Below are 21,695 nucleotides of genomic sequence, written 5' to 3' on the forward strand. Positions count from 1 at the left end.
TTCGGGAAGCGCCGGAAGCGCAGGGGGATGGGGCGGCGGTGACGCGAATCTGTCCGCGTTGGAGGGGCCGGACCGCTGCCGTAGTTGCCGCGGCTGCCTCGTGACGTGGCACAGCCGAAGATTTAACGCCGGAGCCGGAGCTGCCCCGCCAGTCGTGGAGCAGGTCCTCATCCCGCTGTCCGGGAGCTTTTTCGGACACGCCGGCTAGCGAACCGTCCCCGCAGCCGTCTTTCTTCCTCAGCAGCTCTTTACTCGCTGAGTTTTCTGGGAGCGTAAAAGGAGAAGGCCCGGGGACGCCCCAAACCCCTTTTGCTCCTGCCCATTGCAAGTGCCACTACCGCCATGGGCCTCACCATCTCCTCCCTCTTCTCCCGCCTCTTCGGCAAGAAGCAGATGCGCATTTTGATGGGTGAGTAAGGGCCTGAGAAAGGAGACCAGGCCCGGGTGGGGCGGACGGATCTCTAAGCTCGGGGTGGCCTCGGGGCCTGTTTTTTGGTTGTTTTTTTTTTTTCCCCCCGGTCCGCTGTGGTGGGGGAGGGGCGGCGAGCTGGGGGTCGGGAGGAATTCCTAATGGGAAACAATGGGGTGAAGGGTGGGCGGTCGCCGCAGATGTGTTGAAGAGGTTGGAAGTGGGCCGCGGGCAAGGTTTTCTCCTTCTGAGTTTGGCGTTTTTCTGCTTGTCTTATTGAAAGCCCGACACAATTGGGCGGAGATGTGAGGGTAGCGAACTCTCGGATCTTCCGAGCCCGGAAGAGGCTGGCGAGGCCCATTCTGAGAGAGCGATCTGGCTCCCTTCTTCCCGGGTGTGGGCAGCGGTCGGGAGGGAGGGGGAGGCCCGGCGACTCCAGCCTTCCTCCTCCCCCTTTCCGCCCCGTGTACACACTCTGCACACTCCCAACGCTGTGTGAGCGAGCAGTCGCCGACTGCCCTGAGCCGGCCCGGGCAGGAAGTGGCCAGGCCCAGTGCGGTGGCCCGGGAGCACCTAGCTTTCCGTGGAGTCCGGAATCCTCAGCGCGCTGTCTCTTCGCTAAACTTCGCTTCGCTCTGGATTCCGCCTCATATATATACATACCTATTTTTTTCCTTATTAATGTCCTTGAAAACTTGAGATTATCATGAATGTTTCTTTTGGCCAGTCTCAAGGGCTAAATATATTTGGTTTACCAGAGAGTTTTCAAAGTACGTATTTTTTATTCAGCTGGCTAAAGTTTAATGGGGTGGGGGAGAAGGCTTAGAAACTTTTTTTTTAAGCTGGTGACAAGTTTTCAGTAAGTGAACATCATGACGCATAATTTTAGGGAGACTTTGTTAAGTAGTAATTACACGAGTGTTTAAAAAAAATCTTACGGAAGGTGGGCTTTTAAAAAATTGCTCTTTAGGGTCGGTGTTTTGCTCTGCTGAGGGAGCAGGGGCTTGTCACTTGAGTGATGTAAGCAGCGTCTCCCCGATGGTACTGTGAGTAGTTTTTACATCACAACTTAGGTCTGTGAACCTAAAAAATGCTATGAGGAGCCTCGCTTAATTTAAACATTGAGTTTTGTTGGTTCGTTAGCTTGTTTTCTAGAGAAGTGGAGTTAGGGGGAGGTTTTATTTGAAAGTTCCCGGAAGCAAGGTTCAAGATACACAACGGTTAAGGATATGCACATTTGGTTCTTTTTTCACTTAACTCTAATTCCAGCTTACTCACAGTCCCTGAAACAATTGTTGATAATTCATTTTCAGAGATAAATGAAATTGTTTTCTCTTTCAAAGTTATCAGATTTCAGTTATAAAAAAGAATTATTTTTAGGAGGGTAAGTAAGCATAATGTTTGAGCTTTAAAGGTACCTGAAAATCGACAGTCCGAAGTATTTGAAGTCAATGGGAGACCTTTGGACTGTCATAAATGAATTTCCAGCGTGTTCTTTAAAGAGATTACCTAGTGTGTGTTTCTGTTCTTGGAAAATGTAGTGTGTTATATTTGAAATGTAGTATAAAATACTTTACTTAAGATTTCTTGTAACTTGTTGTTTTTCTTTTCTTTAGTCTTTTGTAATGGCTGGAAGTTTCAGAAAAGAAAGGTAGAATTATGTATGGTCTAAGCACTTTCAAATATTGATATGTATTAGGGGAGCATTTCTCCCCCTTACTCGCCAGAAATGAAAGAAAGTGGAAGAAGAAAAATAACTTTGTGCATTTGTGCAGGGAATAGAAGTCATGATTTGAAATTATTTAAATCATTTCATGTTAAATTTTCTATTAGGTTTGCTATTCTTGTTTTGGATTTTAATTCAGGATAATTAGGTTTCCTTGATTAAATATAGTGAAATCACAAGGTCACCTTTTATGGTAACTCATCAAATGAAGCATTAACCATATGGGGAGTATGTGTATGGATAGTGAAATAGGTGATTCGGAAGTTTGATCACTCTTAGATTTTTATATCTAGCTTTATGAGTGATAGCATAAATAATCTTAATGTGTCTGCCCCATCCAAGTTTAGAATTACCAATTAAAGATTATTTTTCCATTATTAATGTTCTCTGACAGGCATATGTTCTTCCTTTTCCTTTATATGGCTTAGATAAAATTCATGCTTCCTTGAGTCAGTGACTTTTTCAGATTTTACCATTTTAAAGTATTGTTGAAAGATAGCAGATAGCTAATGAATCTGGTTTGCCAAATTTCTGTGGAGTTTTACATTTTATTCGTACACATGCTTTCCTGAAAGCTAAAGTAATTTTAAAAGATGTTTGAAGTTGCACTTTATGTTAACTAATTAAAAAATTTAAAATAACACAGTGTGTTGAATGTAACATCAAACTATAGATTGATAGAAATTATTTAATTTTTCTCCAAAGGGAAAATCACATGGGAATGATTATTATTGAGCTTAAATTCAAAGTCAGTTACCACCTTAGATTTTTCACGTAGTTCCTTTATTATCCTGTTTTCAGTATGATCTCCATATTTTAATTTGTGATGAGATGTAATTTTGGTAAATGACTCTCTAAATGTTGTTTGTGTTTGAAAACAACATGTTATGTAGAGGAGTTATTAATTCTTCTCTCTTTAAAGTTGCAAGTAGTTGCCTGTTGAGAAGCTGAAAAAGTGTTGGCTTTCAAAAAATTGCTAATCCAGTGTAGATTTGTGTTATTTTACATGTGACTGGCTTTTTTGGACCATATATTTACTATGTAACTTAAAACTTTTGGTCTTGATTCTAAAAATAAGGTCCTTTTTGTTAAATTTAGAAGATGTGAAAAAGAATAATTGATATTTTATAATTCCACTACATTTGTTATACTTACTCTTAGCTTTTAAGAGGAAGTTTTTGTTTCTCCAGAATTGTAGTTGTGGTATATAGCCTTGTGTTCTTTTTGACTTAGTTTATTACGACTTTTTCCTTAGGTCATTAACTGAAACCATAATTGCCAGCCTTTAAAAAAGGGGGAGGTCTTCTGCTTAGTTGTATGATGGAGGGAAATGATAGAAGAAGCAAAAATCCTTAGCTTTATGCCATTAGATGTTGATGAAGCCACCCTTAGGTGCACCCTCATGTATTATTATAAGGTATTTCTATCAGAGACTGATAATTTGCTACTAATTAATAGCACAGTAATCAAAGTGCTGACATCCCTGAGCTGTTGGGTAGAAGCAAAACCCAAGCTCATTATAATTTTCCTATACACCTGTTCGCGTCAGTGTCAGTTTTGATAACTGAACCTCTGAGAAATTAGATAAAATATTAATGTACTCTGGGTCCACCAAGCAAACCTGAAGGAAGAATGTTGATATATGAGTACTCTGGCATCAGACCTAAGATTGTTTTTAATTAAAAAAAAAATTGAGATGTAGTTCACATAATACTCATTGATTTAAAGTGTGTAATTCAGTGATTTTTAGTATATTCACAAATTTGTATAACTATTAACACCACCTTTTTTTTTGGTGGCTGTGGGATCTTATTTCTCTGAGACGGGATCTAACCTGGACCATTGCAGTGAAAGCCGCAAATCCTAACCGTTAGGCCACCAGGGAACTTCTACCACTGTGTTAATTCTAAAACATTTCATCAGCCCAGAAAGAAGCCACCACTTTAGCAGTCACTCCTGCTCCTCACCGCTCCGTCTTGCAACAAACCATTTTTCTGCTCTCTGTTGCTGTGGTCTTGTTTGTTCAGGATATATGTGGACTTTAGTGTCTGCCTTCTTTCACTGAACATGTTTCCAAGGTTCATTATACTGACACATTATAGCCTGTATCAGTACTCCATTCCTTTTTATGGCCCAATAATAATTCCATTGTATGGATATATTCCACAGCTTGTTTATCATTCATCAGTTGATGGAAATGTAGTTTTCACATTTTGGTTCTTATAAATTATGCTACTATGAACATTCATGCAGTTTTTGTGGAGGCATATATTTTTAATTCTTGTGGGTAAATTAGCTAGGAATGGGACTGTTGGGTCATTCTTAATTATGTTTTACATATTGAGGAACTGATAAACTTTTTCAAAAGCAGCTACACCTTTTCACGTTCCTGCAGCTATGTATGGATCTAGTTTTTCGAAAAGATCTTGTGTTTTAAAATCTGTTTTACTACTCCTGTGACTCTGAGAACATTTCTGAATTTCAAAAATGGAGAGTTATTGTGAGGGTTAAATTACAAAATGTATGCAGTCACCTGGTATTGTGTTTGGATCACAATAAGGACTTGATTTTTAATTATTTAAAAATTATTATGAAGTTTATTTTAAGCTTCCTTGTAGAAAATCTGAAAGAAAAACATGAAGAAAAATATCCTAACTGAAACTTTACTTACTGAAAATATACTTCTTTTCAGCCTTTTTTTTTTTTGCATTTGGTTTTTTCCCAAGTTGAGGTAATTGCAATCTATTTTCTTTAACTTAAAGTATTTCTAATGATTGCCAAAAGATTTGGGGGACAGTTTTGCTGCTTTTTGACTGTTCCGTCGAAGTGTAGGTCCAGTCAAGGAGAACAAGTAATTCCAGTATATCTTTCAAAACAGTGACTTGTTTATGAGGGTGAGAGGGAAGGGGAGGACATTACTGGCCTGTACAGATTAGAGTCTTATCTTGGCTAGTTGAGGATTGGTTATAGCTTCATTTCGTGGAGAAATCTCATTGCCAAATATTGCAACATTAAGAAAATAATACTTCAGAAATAACTAAAGTGGCACAGAATTGTGATACCAACATTTCTTTGAATATAGAAGTATATAATGAGTGATGATATACATTAATTTGTGCATCTTAAACTTCATGATAAAAATACCTCAAAACTTATGGCTTGCATTTATACACACTTATTTTAGATACAATTCAAAAAAGATAATCTTTTTGATTTTAGAGTCTTGTATGTGGCTGTGAGCCACTTAACTCTTGTCTTAAAATTTTAAAAATAGCTTACGGATGCTTAAAAAAACTTTATGGATGCACTATTTTTGTAAATGCTTTCCTCTTTTTTCAATTAAAATAAACATATAAAATATTAAGTCTCTTAAGCAATCATCCTGATGAGTTTTCACTAGTCCCAACAGTTTTTAGTAAAGGAAAGACATTACTTGGGAAATATTTTCTTTTTAATGAAATCAATACATGTTTATTGTGTAAAAAAGTTCTATACTCTGTATAGAGTAGAAAGATATTAATTATGCACACAAACAGGTATAAATTGTCATTTAAAGAAAAGTTTAATTACCTGAATGGTTTTGTATAACCTAAAGTAGTTATGTAATCATTATTTGTCCTGGATTTCTTTCATTCCTTGTCAATATTTTTGGACTAACATTGTTTTTAAACTAAGATTTGAGGTCCAGTTGGACCTCCAGTGAGGACAGGTATGTACATGAGTTCTCCAAACTAAACATAAATTAAAAAAAATTTTTTTTTATTAATTAATTTTTGGCTGTGCTGGGTATTCACTGCTGCCCATGGGCTTTCTCTAGTTGTGAGTGAGGGCTACTCTCTAGTTGTGGTGCACATTGCAGTGGCTTCTTGTTGCAGAACATGGGCTCAGTAGTTGTGGTGCATGATTTTAGTTGCCCTTGGGCATGTTGGATCTTAGTTCCTGGACCAGGGATCAAACCCCTGTCCCCTGGGTTGGGAGGTGGATTCTTAACCACTGGACCATCAGGGAGTCTTCCCACAAGTGTTTTTTCTAATCAGCATTTCAGTTGCAGTTCTTCTGACTTGGGCTAATGGTATTTGGACTTAGCTAAAGGTGAATTTTGCTTTATTTTAAAATTTGATAGAAACTGCCTGAAGAGGATTTAGACTCAAGATACTTAAAGCTTTTTCCAACAATGAAAAGATCCTGTTGTTCACCCCTTCGTCCTCTGTATTTTTATTGAAAATGCTAAACTAACGTAGCTGCTTTTGTTTCCTTGTGTATCTTTTAAAGTTAACGTTTTCTGATATGTTTGCTACTGTTCCATAGTTAAGAAATAGAACAGGGGCTTCCCTGGTAGTCCAGTGGTTAAGACTCCACACTTGCTCTGCGGAGTAACATGGGTTCGATCCATCCCTAGGGTTCGATCCATCCCTAGGTGAGAATAAAGCAGTTCCTGTTAAAGGTTTGTTTTTCTTACGTCCATAAGTGAGGGCTTAGAGTGTGGCTCCACTTTAAGTGTCATAATATTTTGGACAGAATAAACAGTTTCAGTATGAAGAAGTGGGAAACAGTGATTAGAGGTAAGGAGTAAGACAGCATAAAATGCCTGCGTCTCCATGGAGATTGTTTTTTAAACTGCCTTTTATTTAATATGTAGTTATCTTTTACCTGGCTTCCCTGGTGGCTCAGATGGTAAAGAATCTATCTGCAATTCAGGAGACTCCAGTTCAAACCCTTTCTTTTTTTTATCTTCTACCAGTGCTCTTTATTTCTCCATATGGATTCACATTATCATCTAGAGTCCTTTCACTTAAGTTTGAAACTCCGTTTAGTATTTTTTTCTAGGATAGGTTTGCTAGTAACAAATTTTCTTTGTTTTTATTTGGAAACGTCTTACTTTCTCATTTTTGAAGGATAGTTTTGCTGGACGTAGGATTCTTGATGGATGTTCTTTCTTCCATTACTTTGAATATAACATCCTGCTGCCTTCTGGCTTCCATAGTTTCTCATGAGAAATCAGCATTTAATCTTATTGAGAGTCTTCTGTACATGATGAATCATTTTCTCTCTTGCTGCTTTCAAGATTCTTTCTTTATCTAGCTTTCAGCACTTTGTTTACAATCTAATGTTAATTTTTTTTGCAGTTCATCCTACTTCGAGTTTTTTTGGCTTTTGGGGTGTGTAGATTAGTGTTTTTTTATTAACTTTGGGAAGTTTTCAGTCACTGTTTCTTCAGATATTCTTTCTGTCTTTTTCCTTTTCTGGGGCTCTCATTATGCATGTTTTGGTATCCCTGATGGTGTCGCTCTTGTCTCTGATACTCCGTTTACTTCCTTATTTTTTTTTCCTTTTCCTCAGTGTGAATAGTCTCAGTTGACCTATCTCAAAGCTCATTGATTCCTTTTTCTACCAGCTCAGATATGCTGTTGAACTCTTCTAGTGGTGTTTTTCCATTTCGATATTGTACTTTTAAACTCCAGAGTTTCTGTTTGATTGTTTTTAATAGTTTTCATATCTCTATTTGATGACATACCTTCTCATACTTTCCTCTAGCCCTTTTTTCTTTTTAAAATTTTATTATATTTTATTAATAAAATAATAAAATATTATATTAATTTTGGGGGAGTATAATTGCCTTGCAATTCCAAGGAGATCTTAAAGCCCTCCCCATTGTAGGATACAGAGCAGAGCAGATAGGATTGTTATATAGGTAGAAGGAATTTGAATACTACTCTAGTCTTTGATTTCATTTTGGACTAACTGATAAAAGTTAAACTACTTGCACAGGAATGTAAATTAGATAAGTGAGGTGATTTCAGTTTTTTTTTTTTTAACAGCATGGGTTTCCTTTGTTAAGTCATGCTCTGAAGTAAATATCCTTGCTTAAGTCAATACTTAGTTGAATTGATTTTAAAATCTGTGATAGTGTTCATGTAGGCGACCAAATGTGATTCCTTAGATGAATAATCCATTCAATGAGGTTATTAGGTATTGACCTTCCATTTTTGAAGGCTTTAGCAAATAATGTAGTATGTGCAGATTTTCAAAGATTCATGCTTTTCTCAGAACAAGTACATTCCTCCCTACTTATATCCACCTGCCTCAAAGGAATTTTAAGAATTTAGGCATTACTTACATGGGAGATGAGTATGACAGGGCAGTTTTCACAACCGAGATTAACCAGTCTTTTGTATCACTTCTGCATATTTGATGTTGAAATGGATTAAGATATGGGTAAAGTTGGCCTCATCTTTATAATTTAAGAAAGGCATAGTTATATACAGTTTTTCCTCTAACATTAAGACCTTTACTTAAAATTTTCTTGTTATATTAAAGGGAATTGACTTTGTCAATCTTAAAGATTGCTCTTAATTTGTTCTTATGTGTTCTCTAATCCCATTTCTAATTTGTGTTTTTTAAAATGGAAGTATTTCATAGAATTAATGAGGACTTGAAAGAGATCTTAGATTACTTGATCAGGTCCCTTTATTTTATAGCTAATTTCTCTGACCTCTTTTCCTTAAGTGACCCCATGCTATCTCTCTAGGTCTAGAAAGGAAAATGGAAATGGCTTTTTTAGGAAGTGAAGTCTTCGTGAGCTAGAAATGAGGTGATTTCATTTCTAATTCATTAGTGCCTTGACCAGTCAACTTTTGCTTTCAAACTAAAAATTTGTTTTAAAATTGTATCTTGGTGTGTCCTTTTGGTCTAGATTTAAAATCTGTAATGTCTTTTTCTAGTTGGATTGGACGCTGCTGGCAAGACGACCATTCTGTATAAACTGAAGTTAGGGGAGATAGTCACCACCATTCCTACCATTGGTAAGAAGGTTTATAGTGACTTTTATTTATATCACAATAATGTATTATAAAGTGAAATAGAATACAGTTTAATTTTGACTTTTTTTAAGAGTAGTTTTTGGTTCACAGAAAAATTGAAAGGAAACTACAGAGATTTCCCATATGTCCTCTTCCCCTGCACATGCATAGCCCTCTCCATCATCAATATCACTTATTTTATCAATTAATAAACATACATTAACACATCATAATCATCCGAAGTCCATATACTTAAGGTTTGGTACATTATGTGGGTTTGGACAAATGTACCATTAATAACATACATGCATCATTGTATCTGTCTTGGGTTTTTACCTTTGTTGATTATGTATTCAGTCAGTTCAGTCGCTCAGTCATGTCCGACTCTTTGCGACCCAATGAATCGAAGCAAGCCAGGCCTCCCTGTCCATCACCAACTCCCGGAGTTCACTCAGACTCATGTCCATCAAGTCGGTGATGCCATCCAGCCATCTCATCCTCTGTCGTCCCCTTCTCCTCCTGCCCCCAATCCCTCCCAGCATCAAGAGTTTTTTCCAATGAGTCAGCTCTTCTCATGAGGTGGCCAAAGTACTGGAGTTTCAGCTTTAGCATCATTCCTTCCAAAGAAATCCCAGGGCTGATCTTCAGAATGGACTGGTTGGATCTCCTTGCAGTCCAAGGGACTCTCAAGAGTCTTCTCCAACACCACAGCGCAAAAGAATCAATTCTTCGGCGCTCAGCTTTCTTCACAGTCCAACTCTCACATCCATACATGACCACAGGAAAAACCATAGCCTTGACTAGATGGACCTTTGTTGGCAAAGTAATGTCTTTGGTTTTTAATATGCTGTATTAGGACTTAAAAAAAAAAACGAAAACCAATTCTGAGGGAATTCCACAGTCAAAGGGGTTGTTTTCTGAATGACATTGTGCATAATGGTCTTTTTTTTTTTTCTATGTAGGTTTTAATGTGGAAACAGTAGAATATAAGAACATTTGTTTCACAGTATGGGATGTTGGTGGTCAAGATAAAATTAGGCCTCTTTGGAGGCATTACTTTCAAAATACCCAGGTAAGTAAGGAATGCTATACATTTTATAACTTCTCTTTATATGTTTCATGTTATAAAGTTTAATAAATACTGTTTACTTGGATATTCGTGTTCACTCTGTGAGTTGGCATTCTTCTTATCAGTACTTCCGTGTTCGTCAGTGGACTCTCTCCTTCGTGCCTTTGTAGACTAAATTACCTAGGGTAGAAAAGTTAAATAATTATCATAGTAATATTTTGGAAGGTGAATTGGGATGGCTCTCAAGATTGAATTAGATGTCTTATCAGTAGTTCTGTTGGTTTCATTCTTAGTGTAGAATCTTAGAAGTAAGATCTTCTAAAAGTACAGCTTTCTGTCATTGTAGTTTTTAATGAATGTACTGCAGTGAGGGCACTAAGGCTTCACCAAGTACAGCAGCTCCAAGTAAATATGATATGCCTAGTCGCTGTTCACGGAGAAGGCAATGGCACCGCACTCCAGTACTCTTGCCTGGAAAATCCCATGGACGGAGGGCCTGGTGAGCTGTAGTTCATGGGGTCTCGAAGAGTCGGACGCGACTGAACGACTTCACTTTCACTTTCATTTAACTCAGTGGAGTTTATTAAGATACATGAAGAAAAAATATATTAAGTTAGAGCTTCTCTGTTGATTTGTGAAGTATTTTTGTATTATCATGTAGTATGTGTAATAGTGACACGGAAGAGACTTTAGTGATCCTATGGAGCAGGAATTCTCCAATTTGACTGCATATTAAAGTCACCTGGAGAGTATTAAAAGCCTCAAAAACCTGAGCATAATACCTGACCACTTGAATCAGAATCTCTGGCAACATAACCTAGACATCAGTAGTGTTTCTCAAACTTTAACCTGCATATGAATCTCCTGGGTATTTGTTAAAATACAGGTCAGTTCAGTGGGACCTGGCTGAGTAAGGCTTGAGATTCTTCATTCCTAGCATATTCTCACGTGATGGTGCTAATGCTGCTGGTTTGGGACCTTAGGCTCCATTACTGGGTTTTTCAGCAGTAGCATTTTTGACATTTCAGGATGGTTAGTTCTTTGTTAATGAGTATGGAGAGGGCTCTCCTTTGCATTCATTGTAGAGTGGTTGGCAGCATCATTGGCCTTTATCCACTAGTTGTAATCTACCCAGTCATAGTCTCCTCTACCCAGTCCAGTTGCAACAACCAAAAATGTCTCCACGTATTGCAAAATATTTCCTGGAGACAAAATTGCTCCCTCTTAAGAACCACTGTGGTAGTCTAACTCTTACATTTGAGGAAACTGAAGCTTGGAATGACTTAATTAAGACTGGAGAGCTGGTTCTTGTTTTACATTTTCAGTTAAGTAGGTCCCAACTCTGGTGATTTCTACCACATGAGGGGTTTCTTATTAGTTTTTGTTTACTACTGGAGTTGATTAAGGTTTGTAAAAAACAGTAATGTGTGATGTTACGAGCACTTCCTATGTTTAAGATGTGCAAATGTCATTCTTGATTGCACTTCTTATAACATTGTATACAAGTGAGGTTTATTGCCACCAGGTAGCAGTGAATACTCTAGGTGAGTGGCTGAAACAATCAGGTTTAAGTAGCATGTCATGTTAAGTAAGTGACATACTTTTATTAAAAAATAAAAGTGTTTCTGTTCATTAACATGAAAGTGAAAGTATCAGTCCCCCAGTTGTGTCTGACTCTTTCTGACACCAGGCACTATAGCCTACCAGGCTCCTCTGTCCATGAGCTTCTCCAAATAAGAATACTGGAGTGGGTTGCCAGGCCCTTCTCCAAGGGGAATCTTTGTGACCCAGGGATCAAACCTGGTTCTCCCGCATTGCACGCTGATTCTTTACCATCTGAGCCACAGGGAGGCCTATTCATTAACATAGCTGTGGTTAGAAAATGTTTTAACATGAGTTATATTTTAAAACTTTGTTGTGGAAGTTTTCAAATATATACAAATGTAAAGAATAGCATAATACTCCCACATATCTGTCACTCAACTTCAGTTATTAGGATATGGACAGTATTGTTTAATAGATACTCCTTTATTATATATTCTGCCTTTTGGATTGTTTTAAAGTAAGTCATAGGCGTTTTTTAGAGAACACACTTTTGAAATAAATTTAGTATGATGTAAAACCGGTAATCCTAAACCTTTAGTTCTTTCTAATTTAATTTTTATAATTTTATTGAAGTATAATTGATTTATAGTGTTTTAATTTCTGCTGTACAGCAAAGTGACTTACTTATATAGACATATATTCTTTTACATGTTCTTTTCCATTATGGTTTGCCACGAGGCATTGAATATAGTTACTTGTGCTATACAATAAGACCTTGTTTATCCATCCTATATATACTGGTTTGCATCTGTTAATTCCAGGCTCCCAGTCCCCCCTCATCACCCCCATCTATCAACCACAAGTCTGTTCTCTATGTCTATGAGACTGTTTCTGTTTTGTAGATAAGTTTGTTTATGTTCTATTTTAGATTCCACATGTAAGTGGTGTCATATGGTATTTGTCTTTATTTTTCTTGACTTTCTTCACTTAATATGATGACCTGTAGGTCCATCCATGTTGCTGCAAATGGTATTATTTTATTCTTTTTTACAGCTGAGGAATATTCTCTTGTATATATGTGCTACATCTTCTTTAATCCTTTCATCTGTTGATGGACGTAGAGATTGTTTCCATGTTTTTAAGCCTTTAACTCTCGACCAAAGGTAATCCTGGTCGTATTCCTTGACTTGTTTAGACTGCTATTTAATTTTCTTTTAGCTTGTAATTAGACTCATTCCTGGCCTCTCTGGACCACCCTAGAATTGAAAGTTCAAGTAGTTCTTCCCAGGGACCTCAGGGCTGCTGGAGAAAGCTTTACTATCCTTTTAAAGCTATCTTTTGCAACATTCATGATAAGTTCTTTTAGAAGCTAATTATTCCATTTAACCATACTTTCTCTAACTTATATTAACAGTCCATGACACATTGTTTATTGCAATAAATTCCTCTTCTTTGTATAATTGAAATTATTTTCCTATTCTAAACAAATAAATAAATATTTGGCTTTTTAAGTAGTCTTTTCTTAGACTAGCCATTTTTAGAATCCTAACTTTTCTACCTTCTTGATTCTATGCTGTCTCAGGAAGTGAATAACTTAAACTTATTTCTAAAATAACCTTCCCTCTCAAGGTTATGTTGGGACTGACAGTGTTATTTGCATTTTAAACAATAAAAATAGATTGTTAGTAGTCCAGATAAAATTAGATCCGTTTTAGAGGCATTACCTCTTCTAGAGAAGTAGGTTCTAAAATGGACTAACTTTCGGGATAGGAGGAAAAGGAGACAGTTACTAAATGCCTGTGATATGCCAAATACAAGTATTAGATTTTTTTATACCTCTGTGATTATGTTTAATCTTTAATAGGCTTAAAAAGTTGTTAGTATTTTATTTTACAGAATAGGAGGCATGTTCAAAGACTAGGTAATTTATATAATTAATAACCAGTGCTTAGATTTGAATTTGTTATTTTTCCACTATGCCATTGTTGTTTGAGTTGCTAAGCCGTGTCCATGTCTTTGTGACCCCATGGACTGCAGCACACCAGGCTTCCCTGTCCTTCACTATCTCCTGTAGTTTGCTCAGACTTAGGTCCATTGAGTCTATGATGCCATCCAACCATCTCATTTTCTGTTGCCCCCTTTTCCTCCTGTCCTCAATCTTTCTCAGCATTAGGGCCTTTTCCACTGAGTCAGCTCCTCACATCAGATGGCCAAAGAATTGGAGCTATAGCTTCAGCTTTAGCATCAGTCATTCCAGTGAATATTCAGGATTGGTTTCCTTTAGGATTGTCTGGTTAGATCTCCTTCAGTCCAGGGGACTCTCAAGAGTCTTCTCCAACACCACACTTCAAAAGCATCAATTCTTCGGTCCTCAGCCTCTTTGTGGTTCACCTCTCACATCCGTACATGACTACTGGAAAAACCCATAGCTTTGACCATATATGGACCTTCATCGGCTAAAGTGATGTTGCTGGTTTTTAATATGCTGTCTAGGTTTGTCATAGCTTTTCTTCCAAAGAGCAAGCATCTTAATTTTTGGCTGCAGTCAACACAGAGATTTTGGAGCCCAAGAAAATAAAATCTACCCACTATGATATACTGGCTCTCAAAGCACCAAAATTTTTTTCAAAGGGTAGGGTGTTTAAAATGATTTCCTGCAGGGATAAAGGAAATGGGCTTGAAGTTTTCTAGACCAAAAGAAGGTATGTGTCATTTAATGTCCGTAGCCTGAAATACTTATTGGCATGGTACTTAGCAAGCTTTATGATAATACCGAGAGGATTAATCCCTCAGTGGATTTAATGTGATGACTTACACAAATAATAGCACAAGACAGTTTGTGATAAAGTGACAGAAGATTAAAAATACTTGGGTCAGGTTGGGGGGAGAATGATAATACTTGATACAGTGGGGATAGATTTTAACAAATCTGCCCTGTCTCTCTCTAACCTAAAATTGTATACTTTACCATTTGAAAGTTTTTGGAAGAATCTTAATTCAGCTAATTCCTTCCCAGTTAGTATAAAATTCTAATTCTTTTGTAGTATAAAATTCTAATATATGACTATCTTTTAAGAATGGTTACTGTCTTCCTTTTTGTTAAGAATTTCTTATTTGATCAAGTCATTCTTGAATTTTTCTTGATATAGTTGGCTTAAAACTTTCCTGCCCTGATTCTGGAACTGGCAGGCAGCATTCTAGAGTAAGACTTTCTTTTTATATGAACCATATAAAAACTACTGAAGTGCCCTCCTTCCTCTTTTTTTAGTTTCATTTTGTGCATGCCTTCGAGTAAGCTAATTCAGTTAGTAAATTGAATCTTTAGGATTGTCCTTTGATCTAAATTGGATTGTCCTTCCTTTATACTTCCGTGCCCACTTTGTGGCCATTTTGTTACTCTTAACCTGTACTTAAACTTGCAAGGGCAGGGGAAAGGGATAAAGTTTATTCTTTAGTGTGGTTGGAAAAAGAGTAAGGGTTTGTTTTTTTTGGAAATAGCATTGATAAGTTAAAAATCACAAATAGTGTTCAAATCTGTTTTTAGTTTTTATTGCTCTGTCTTTTCTTTTTGTTTTTTTTTAAATAAGAAAACTTTCTTCCTAGCACTTAACTCTTGATATGGTCTTGCTGCCTGTATATTTAGGTTTCATGTTTATTTTGTGTTTTAAATGTGACTTATAATTTATTTAAACAATTTTTCTTCAGGGTCTTATTTTTGTGGTAGATAGCAATGATCGTGAAAGAATTCAGGAAGGAGCAGAAGAGCTGCAGAAAATGGTGAGAATTTTTTTTTAATTTATCATTTACAAGATAACGTTATTTTCTGGGTGACAGTGGTGCTGTTAGTGGTCAGTACATTTTTACTGTAATCTGATTACATTAGTGAGCTTAGAAAGAACTTGAGGAACTATATTCACAGGTACTTAAGACTGCACATGAAAATTTATACACATGAATGAGTGACTGCTTCAGCAAGTTGGGAGGAAAGCCCAGTGTGTAGAATGCTCTGTGGGTCAGTCTCCCATTTTGAAGTGTTTGTGACCTTGGAATCCTTGTTCCCAAGGTCATTGGGTTCAGTTTTCTCTATACCGTACCTATAATATATAACTTCAAAATGTTTTGTAATATCAACCATGATAAAAAATTCCACCTAAAGGATATAGCATTTTGGTTGATGGTGGCATTTTGGCCTTGCCATATATTAGATTAATATTTTCATATATTCATATTGTTAAAAATCCTGGGGAGGCGATTGTTGAGGAACTTTGCCATGGTTTCAGACTTACAGCTGTGAAATAGTTACTGAAATACTATCATTCATTGCTCCTAAGAATGTTGAGTGAAGTATAAAACCCTAGTGCTGGTATATGTGTAACTGGTGCTTTTTATGTCTCAGTTAAATATTACCCCTTCTACTCTTCCTTTTTTTTTTTCCGCATCTTTTTTTGGTAAAGTTTTATTGATATAATTCACATACCATAACTTCACTCATTTGATATATAGAAGTCAATGGTTTCTAGTATAAAAAATTGTATAATCATTACCACAGTTGAATTTTAGAACATTTTCATCACCTCCAAAAGAAATCCTATAAACATTAGCATTCGTCCCCCATACCTTCCCTCCACTCCACACTCCCCCGTATATATGCATATGGTCTTTTGTTAACCTTTTAAAAGGTTCTGTCACTTTGTACTTAGCATAAGTTTCCGAGTTTTGTCTCATATCGGTATTTGATTCCTACCAGCTTCAGCTTTTGGTATTACTCTTGTATTTTTCATGATACTACTATGCCCTAATCACTATATTATTTTCCCACTGTTTGATCCAGCTGACTAGAAGGTATAAAAGTCCAGAAAGATTCACCATGTAAATAAGTTTACAATTAAATACCATAAAGTTCTCCCATAAATGTTTATTCCTATGAGTTTACAATTAAATACCATAAAGTTCTCCCATAAATGTTTATTCCTATGTGTGTTTCTTGTCGTTGCCAGTCCTGATCCTCTGTGGGTGACTGTCAAGACTGCATGAATTATTTACCTTAACAAAGTATAGGATGATTTACTTAAGAGAATAGTTTTGTTTTACTTGTAGGTGTATGATTATTGGGCAATGTTTGATAATGTATGTAATGTTGAATAAATGATGTATATATGTAGGAAGACAGTGTTTTACCTAGTTTGTACAATAATTGAATTTTGATTTAATAGTTGTTAAAGTCTTAGTTTTTATTTTTAGCTTCAGGAAGATGAGTTGCGAGATGCAGTGTTGCTGCTTTTTGCAAACAAACAGGACTTGCCGAATGCTATGGCCATTAGTGAAATGACAGATAAATTAGGTCTTCAGTCCCTTCGTAACAGAACAGTAAGTATTTGGAGTTTCAATTATTAGGATAATTTTTAAGCTAGTATTTAGTTTAAACATTTATAACTTACTTGTCCTCTTTGAAACAGGTAGTGAGCACATCTTTTTAAAAGCTACAGGGACTTCCCTGGCAGTCCAGTGGTTAAGACACCACTCTTCACTGCAGGGAGCATGGGTTCAAGCCCTGGTTGGGGAAACTAAGATCCCTCATGCCTTGCAGTGCAGCCAAAAAAAAACCTGTAAGAGACTCTTGCTTATATAAAAATGAGCTCTTTTAGGCTTTATTTCAAACCTATCTTTTATATAACTCTGCAGTACATATTTTGTGGTTAGGTTTTCTTTTTAAAACTCCAATATTTATCAGCTATATTTTAAATACTACTTGTTACTGTTTTCATGGTAGCACTAAACTTGTGCAGGGACTATAACTATGATTTAAACAAGTTTTGAGTTTTGAATTATAAAAAATACTATTTTCTCTCCAATAGCTTATGATTTTAGATCAGTTATCTAAGTATTAGCAAAATACAATATACTATTTTATATATAAAAATATCACAAACTGTTTTTGTAGTTTGTGCTTTACAATAGTTTTTCATTAACTTGTCAACAAGGCAAGTACTGTGGTATGACAATAACTGTATTCACTGTTTAACATGCCCCAGGCTAATTTAAATAAGACAGACGAAACGATGCCAGTTTTTCATGCTGCTGCTGCTGCTGCTAAGGCGCTTCAGTCGTGTCTGACTCTGTGCGACCCCGTAGACGGCAGCCCACCAGGCTCCCCTGTCCCTGGGATTCTCCAAACAAGAACACTGGAGTGGGTTGCCATTTCCTTCTCCAATGCATAAAAGTGAAAAGTGAAAGTGAAGTCGCTCAGTTGTGTCTGACCCTTAGCGACCCCATGGACTGCAGCCTTCCAGGCTCCTCTGTCCATGGGATTTTCCAGGCAAGAGCACTGGAATGGGCTGCCACTGCCTTCTCTGTTCCATGCTGAGGAGATATGAATTCATGCTTTTTCCCAGCCTTTTAGGTTATTAGGGTCTTTGGTGTTCAAGTAATAATTGGCAGCATATGGTAGACTTGAAGTGACTTTGCAACATTAAAAGAAGGTCTTTATTTTAAGCAAAATAAAACTGGTCAATAAAGAAAATTAATAAATCATCCCATAAAGATAATTAAATTACTTTCTAGGTCTTTTTCTTGGTATTTGTAAATTTTCATGGCATTTGATATAGTTACTGAAGATAACATTCGTAGACATTTTAAAGAGTGGAACTTTTGGGGTGCATGAGACTAAAGACAGTGAAATTCTTTGAAAAGCTTGCCTCTGAAATATCACCAAGCCCTACTCTGTGAAAATTTTGCTTCCTCTACTCTGAACTTAGTTTTATGAGAAACAAGGACCAACTGGGTATTATTAGTTATTAATACAAATCTTCCTGTGAACATTCAGATAATGTAGTAGTTGGTTAAATGTAATGAATGAGTAGCAGAACTTCTTTTCCTCTGCCCATTATTGATTCCTAGCTTCCATCAGCCTAGCTTACCTTGGTGGGTTTGGATATGATAGCTAATTAGTTCTGTGCTAGATGTAAAGAGTGCATATGTAGATGATTTATGATTTTTAATCCTCAGCAGTTATATGCTTTTTATATTTTATTGGATATAAAATTAGTCATTTGTGAGATATAGTAATACTTTAACTTACAACTTTAGTTCCTATGACTTTATATATTTTATTCCTTTTTTTCTATATATTTATGGTACCTACTAATTTCCCTGGAAAATAATTTTCTGAATAAGAAATTTTAAACATTGATTATATTAATCAAACATTTTCTTGTTGTCCTTTCTTTACAGTGGTATGTTCAAGCCACTTGTGCTACACAAGGAACCGGTCTGTATGAGGGACTTGACTGGCTGTCAAATGAGCTTTCAAAACGTTAAACGAAGCTGGATATCTAACCAAGGACATGTTTGATAGAATTGGTCTAGGCTTGTTACAACAAAATTAGTTTGCATCTTGGTTATTAAACAGTATCTGGGACTGGTTTGGGCAGAATATTACTGCGTTTAAACTTATTTTGTTGCCAATTATTGTTTACCAAGTGTAATGTTGCCATTTAGCAATATGCTTGGTTTTAAAGAGATTCTCCTTAACTTGGGAAAAAACAGTGTCCTCTCTTAATTTTACTTCCCTTAAGCCTAAATGCCTGGACTTAGCTAATGTGACACCTTTTAAATAAAACCATTTTGAATGTTTTTTTTTTTTTTGAGCCCACAAGAAATAATGTTTTAAAGTTACCCCTTGCTACTTTAATGATACCTTTATCATTCCTGGGACAGTCTGCTGATTTAAAAAAATGTAGCATTCCATTTGTATTTATTTTCCCCCCTTGCCAAAAAGATTTTTTAATACTGCTTGTACCAGCCAGGGAAATGCTCCAAAACACTATTCAGATCTTGCACTGAGGAACTTCTATTTTTCCCCCCATTGTTATTGACTTCCGGCTTCCATCAGCCAAGTTTACCTTGGTATGGTTTGGATTTGATAATTAGTTCTGTGCTAGATGAAAAGAGTGCATATGGAGATGATTTTTAATCCTCAGCAGATTGTCTTCCTTTATATTGTATCTTTTTTATGTTGCATGTTGCTTTTGGTATCAGCCTGACTCTTTGCCCAGTATATGATAGTTCTGCTGATGTTTTATTGTTTATTGGTGAACATATCTTCATTAAGAGTTTTTGAAAAACTCATCAAACTCAATGAATAAGTTTTCTTCATAACCCATTTGGAATTATTCCTAATAAAATGATAAAATCATTTAATGGTGTTTGTTTTTCCTGAGTCTTGAAGATGTTTGAAATGGATTTTTCTTATTTAGCAGAGTTGATTTGCATTTATTACATACTGTGAACAGTCATACAGATCCCACTGAGTTTATTGTTTGAATTGGAAGTAAAATACGGGTTGCTAATCATGTGTATAACAGAGTGGGGAGCAGCTTCAAAAATTTAGTGTTCTTTGATAAAATACCATTTTGATGCTGTACATTTCTAAAGTCAGATCAAGAGTAAAAAGCTGTAATAAAATGAACTACCCCCCAAAGTATATATGCACGCATTTGTTTCACAGCTCACATTAGTTAAAAAACATCCAAGTGTTGTTTGCATGGCGTAATACATAGGTTGTTAGTGATGCTGCTCCCCTATGTAGGAGAACAAAGTTGACAAGCACTTTTCTTTTTTAGTGTCACAAATTTCAGAACTTCTGCAGAAAGTGACTAATTCTTTGCCATAAGGTATGTACCTCATGAACTTAATCTGTGAAGTTACTAAGAACTCAACTTGGTAACCCAATGAGTAACTTGGTTTTTGACTATAATTTATATATTTTATAGACCTTGCATTTATATGATTATTAATGGCTTAGATAAATTTATGTATTGGAATCTTACTTTCAAAACCAAATACATGCTTGTAAAATAATGTGTATTTTTGAATTGTAAAAAAAAAAAACTGGACAAAGTGAAAGAAAATTTAAAAAGTTGTCAAATGGGTTGCTGGGAGAAAAATGTATGTTAAACTTGGGTTATTTAAGTTTAACTTCTCTAACTTCTTCCCTCTGAATAAGAAAGGTCTTATTTCTTGAATAAAACTTGGATAGGGTAAATAGTGTGAGTGGTTTTATGGGGCTCGACTAGGAGATGCAAAACTACAGTAGGTTCAGTGATGGGATCATAGTTAAATTAACACTGTTGTATTAATTTAAAAAAACTAAACCAAGTTAAGTCAAGGTTGCTTTCATGAACTCTGAAGACAGAATAAAGAGAATCCATATAATCTTACTTTCAGCATATGGCAACTCTTACTACACCATTGTTGGAAATGACTGCACTAGGAATGTAAAATTGCCTAGTTTTCACTAAATGGGCTTTATAAAGATTTGCATGATTGCTTATTCTTATTTATTTTACTTTTTGACTGTGCTGCTTAGCATGTGGGATCATAGTTCCCTGAACAGGGCCAGTCTGAACCTGCACCCCCTGCGTTGGAAGTGTGGAGTCTTAACCACTGGACCATCAGGGAAGTCCCCTTTTTGTTTTTCAAAGAAAACATTAAGTTGCCAACTTGGCGTATTTTTACCCCAAGAAATACTGTTTTTCTTCAGTCTTGGTGGTAGTTTCTTGGTTTTGTTTTTAAATTAAATTGAGAAGTGTTTTTTCCCACATAGAAGTGAGTAAATAATTGGGAAGAAATGTAAATTGAAAGAATCCCTAAAATGCCTTTCACTGTGCTAACATTTTTTGAAAACAATGCAGACTTACAAAATCACTTTTCACTGTCGTGGTTTACTGACATGATCAGTACCTATATTCAGTGCTTACTGTTTATATAGATTTTAAACTTAGTGTTGATTAATCAAAAAGAGGTCTTTGTGACCCTCATCTTATATAGAACAGTTGATATACCCATAGACTATAGAGTATTCTGTCTAGTAATTGTTAAGTATGTTAACAGAGAAACTGAAGAGGAATTGTGGTTCCTTTAAAAGCTGGCTAGCTGCATTAGTTGAGGATAGAACCATTTTCTGTCCATAATATTCCCCATTGTCTTTTATCTTAACCTGTCATTCACTTGCTTTTCTGTGGTAATATTGTTATTTTGTTGCAGAATTATTTCCATGGATTTCCCCCCTTATTTATGTATTCTTCATGGAAAATAATTTAGTGAACATTTTAATTTTCCAGATTATCAGTGTCTCATTTACTGAGA

General features: G+C 36.1%; 2 protein-coding genes across 3 annotated transcripts in view; one reads left to right on the forward strand and one right to left on the reverse strand.

The window, feature by feature from the left end:
- On the forward strand, nt 1-19,743 carry ARF4 (ADP ribosylation factor 4). Of its 2 annotated transcripts, none has more exons than XM_055557957.1 (6): nt 1-409; nt 8,858-8,938; nt 9,898-10,007; nt 15,255-15,326; nt 16,791-16,916; nt 18,780-19,743. In XM_055557957.1, exons 1-6 carry the CDS (start codon nt 343-345, stop codon nt 18,864-18,866), a joined length of 543 nt encoding a protein of 180 aa, XP_055413932.1. In that variant the 5' UTR covers nt 1-342; the 3' UTR covers nt 18,867-19,743. The 2 variants fall into 2 exon arrangements, with proteins under 2 accessions (XP_055413932.1, XP_055413933.1); XM_055557958.1 differs by lacking the exon at nt 1-409 and adding an exon at nt 1,101-1,179.
- PDE12 (phosphodiesterase 12) overlaps nt 10,020-21,695 on the reverse strand; it is a 22,911-nt gene continuing 11,235 nt past the window's right edge. Inside the window, exon 3 of the mRNA XM_055557956.1 lies at nt 10,020-10,184. Within this exon, the coding sequence (XP_055413931.1) occupies nt 10,144-10,184 (41 nt within the window). The 3' untranslated portion in view covers nt 10,020-10,143. The remainder of the gene's footprint in view (nt 10,185-21,695) is intronic.

This window comes from Bubalus kerabau, chromosome 20 (genome assembly GCF_029407905.1).
Source record: "Bubalus kerabau isolate K-KA32 ecotype Philippines breed swamp buffalo chromosome 20, PCC_UOA_SB_1v2, whole genome shotgun sequence".
NCBI classification, from domain to species: domain Eukaryota; kingdom Metazoa; phylum Chordata; class Mammalia; order Artiodactyla; family Bovidae; genus Bubalus; species Bubalus kerabau.

Bases quoted from the DNA above. Each gene is read 5' to 3' on its own strand.
- ARF4 (XM_055557957.1), top strand. From the start codon at position 343: ATGGGCCTCACCATCTCCTCCCTCTTCTCCCGCCTCTTCGGCAAGAAG. The intron at 410-8,857 runs GTGAGTAAGGGC...GTCTTTTTCTAG, and splicing joins GCAGATGCGCATTTTGATGG to TTGGATTGGACGCTGCTGGC. The intron at 16,917-18,779 runs GTAAGTATTTGG...CTTTCTTTACAG, and splicing joins AGTCCCTTCGTAACAGAACA to TGGTATGTTCAAGCCACTTG.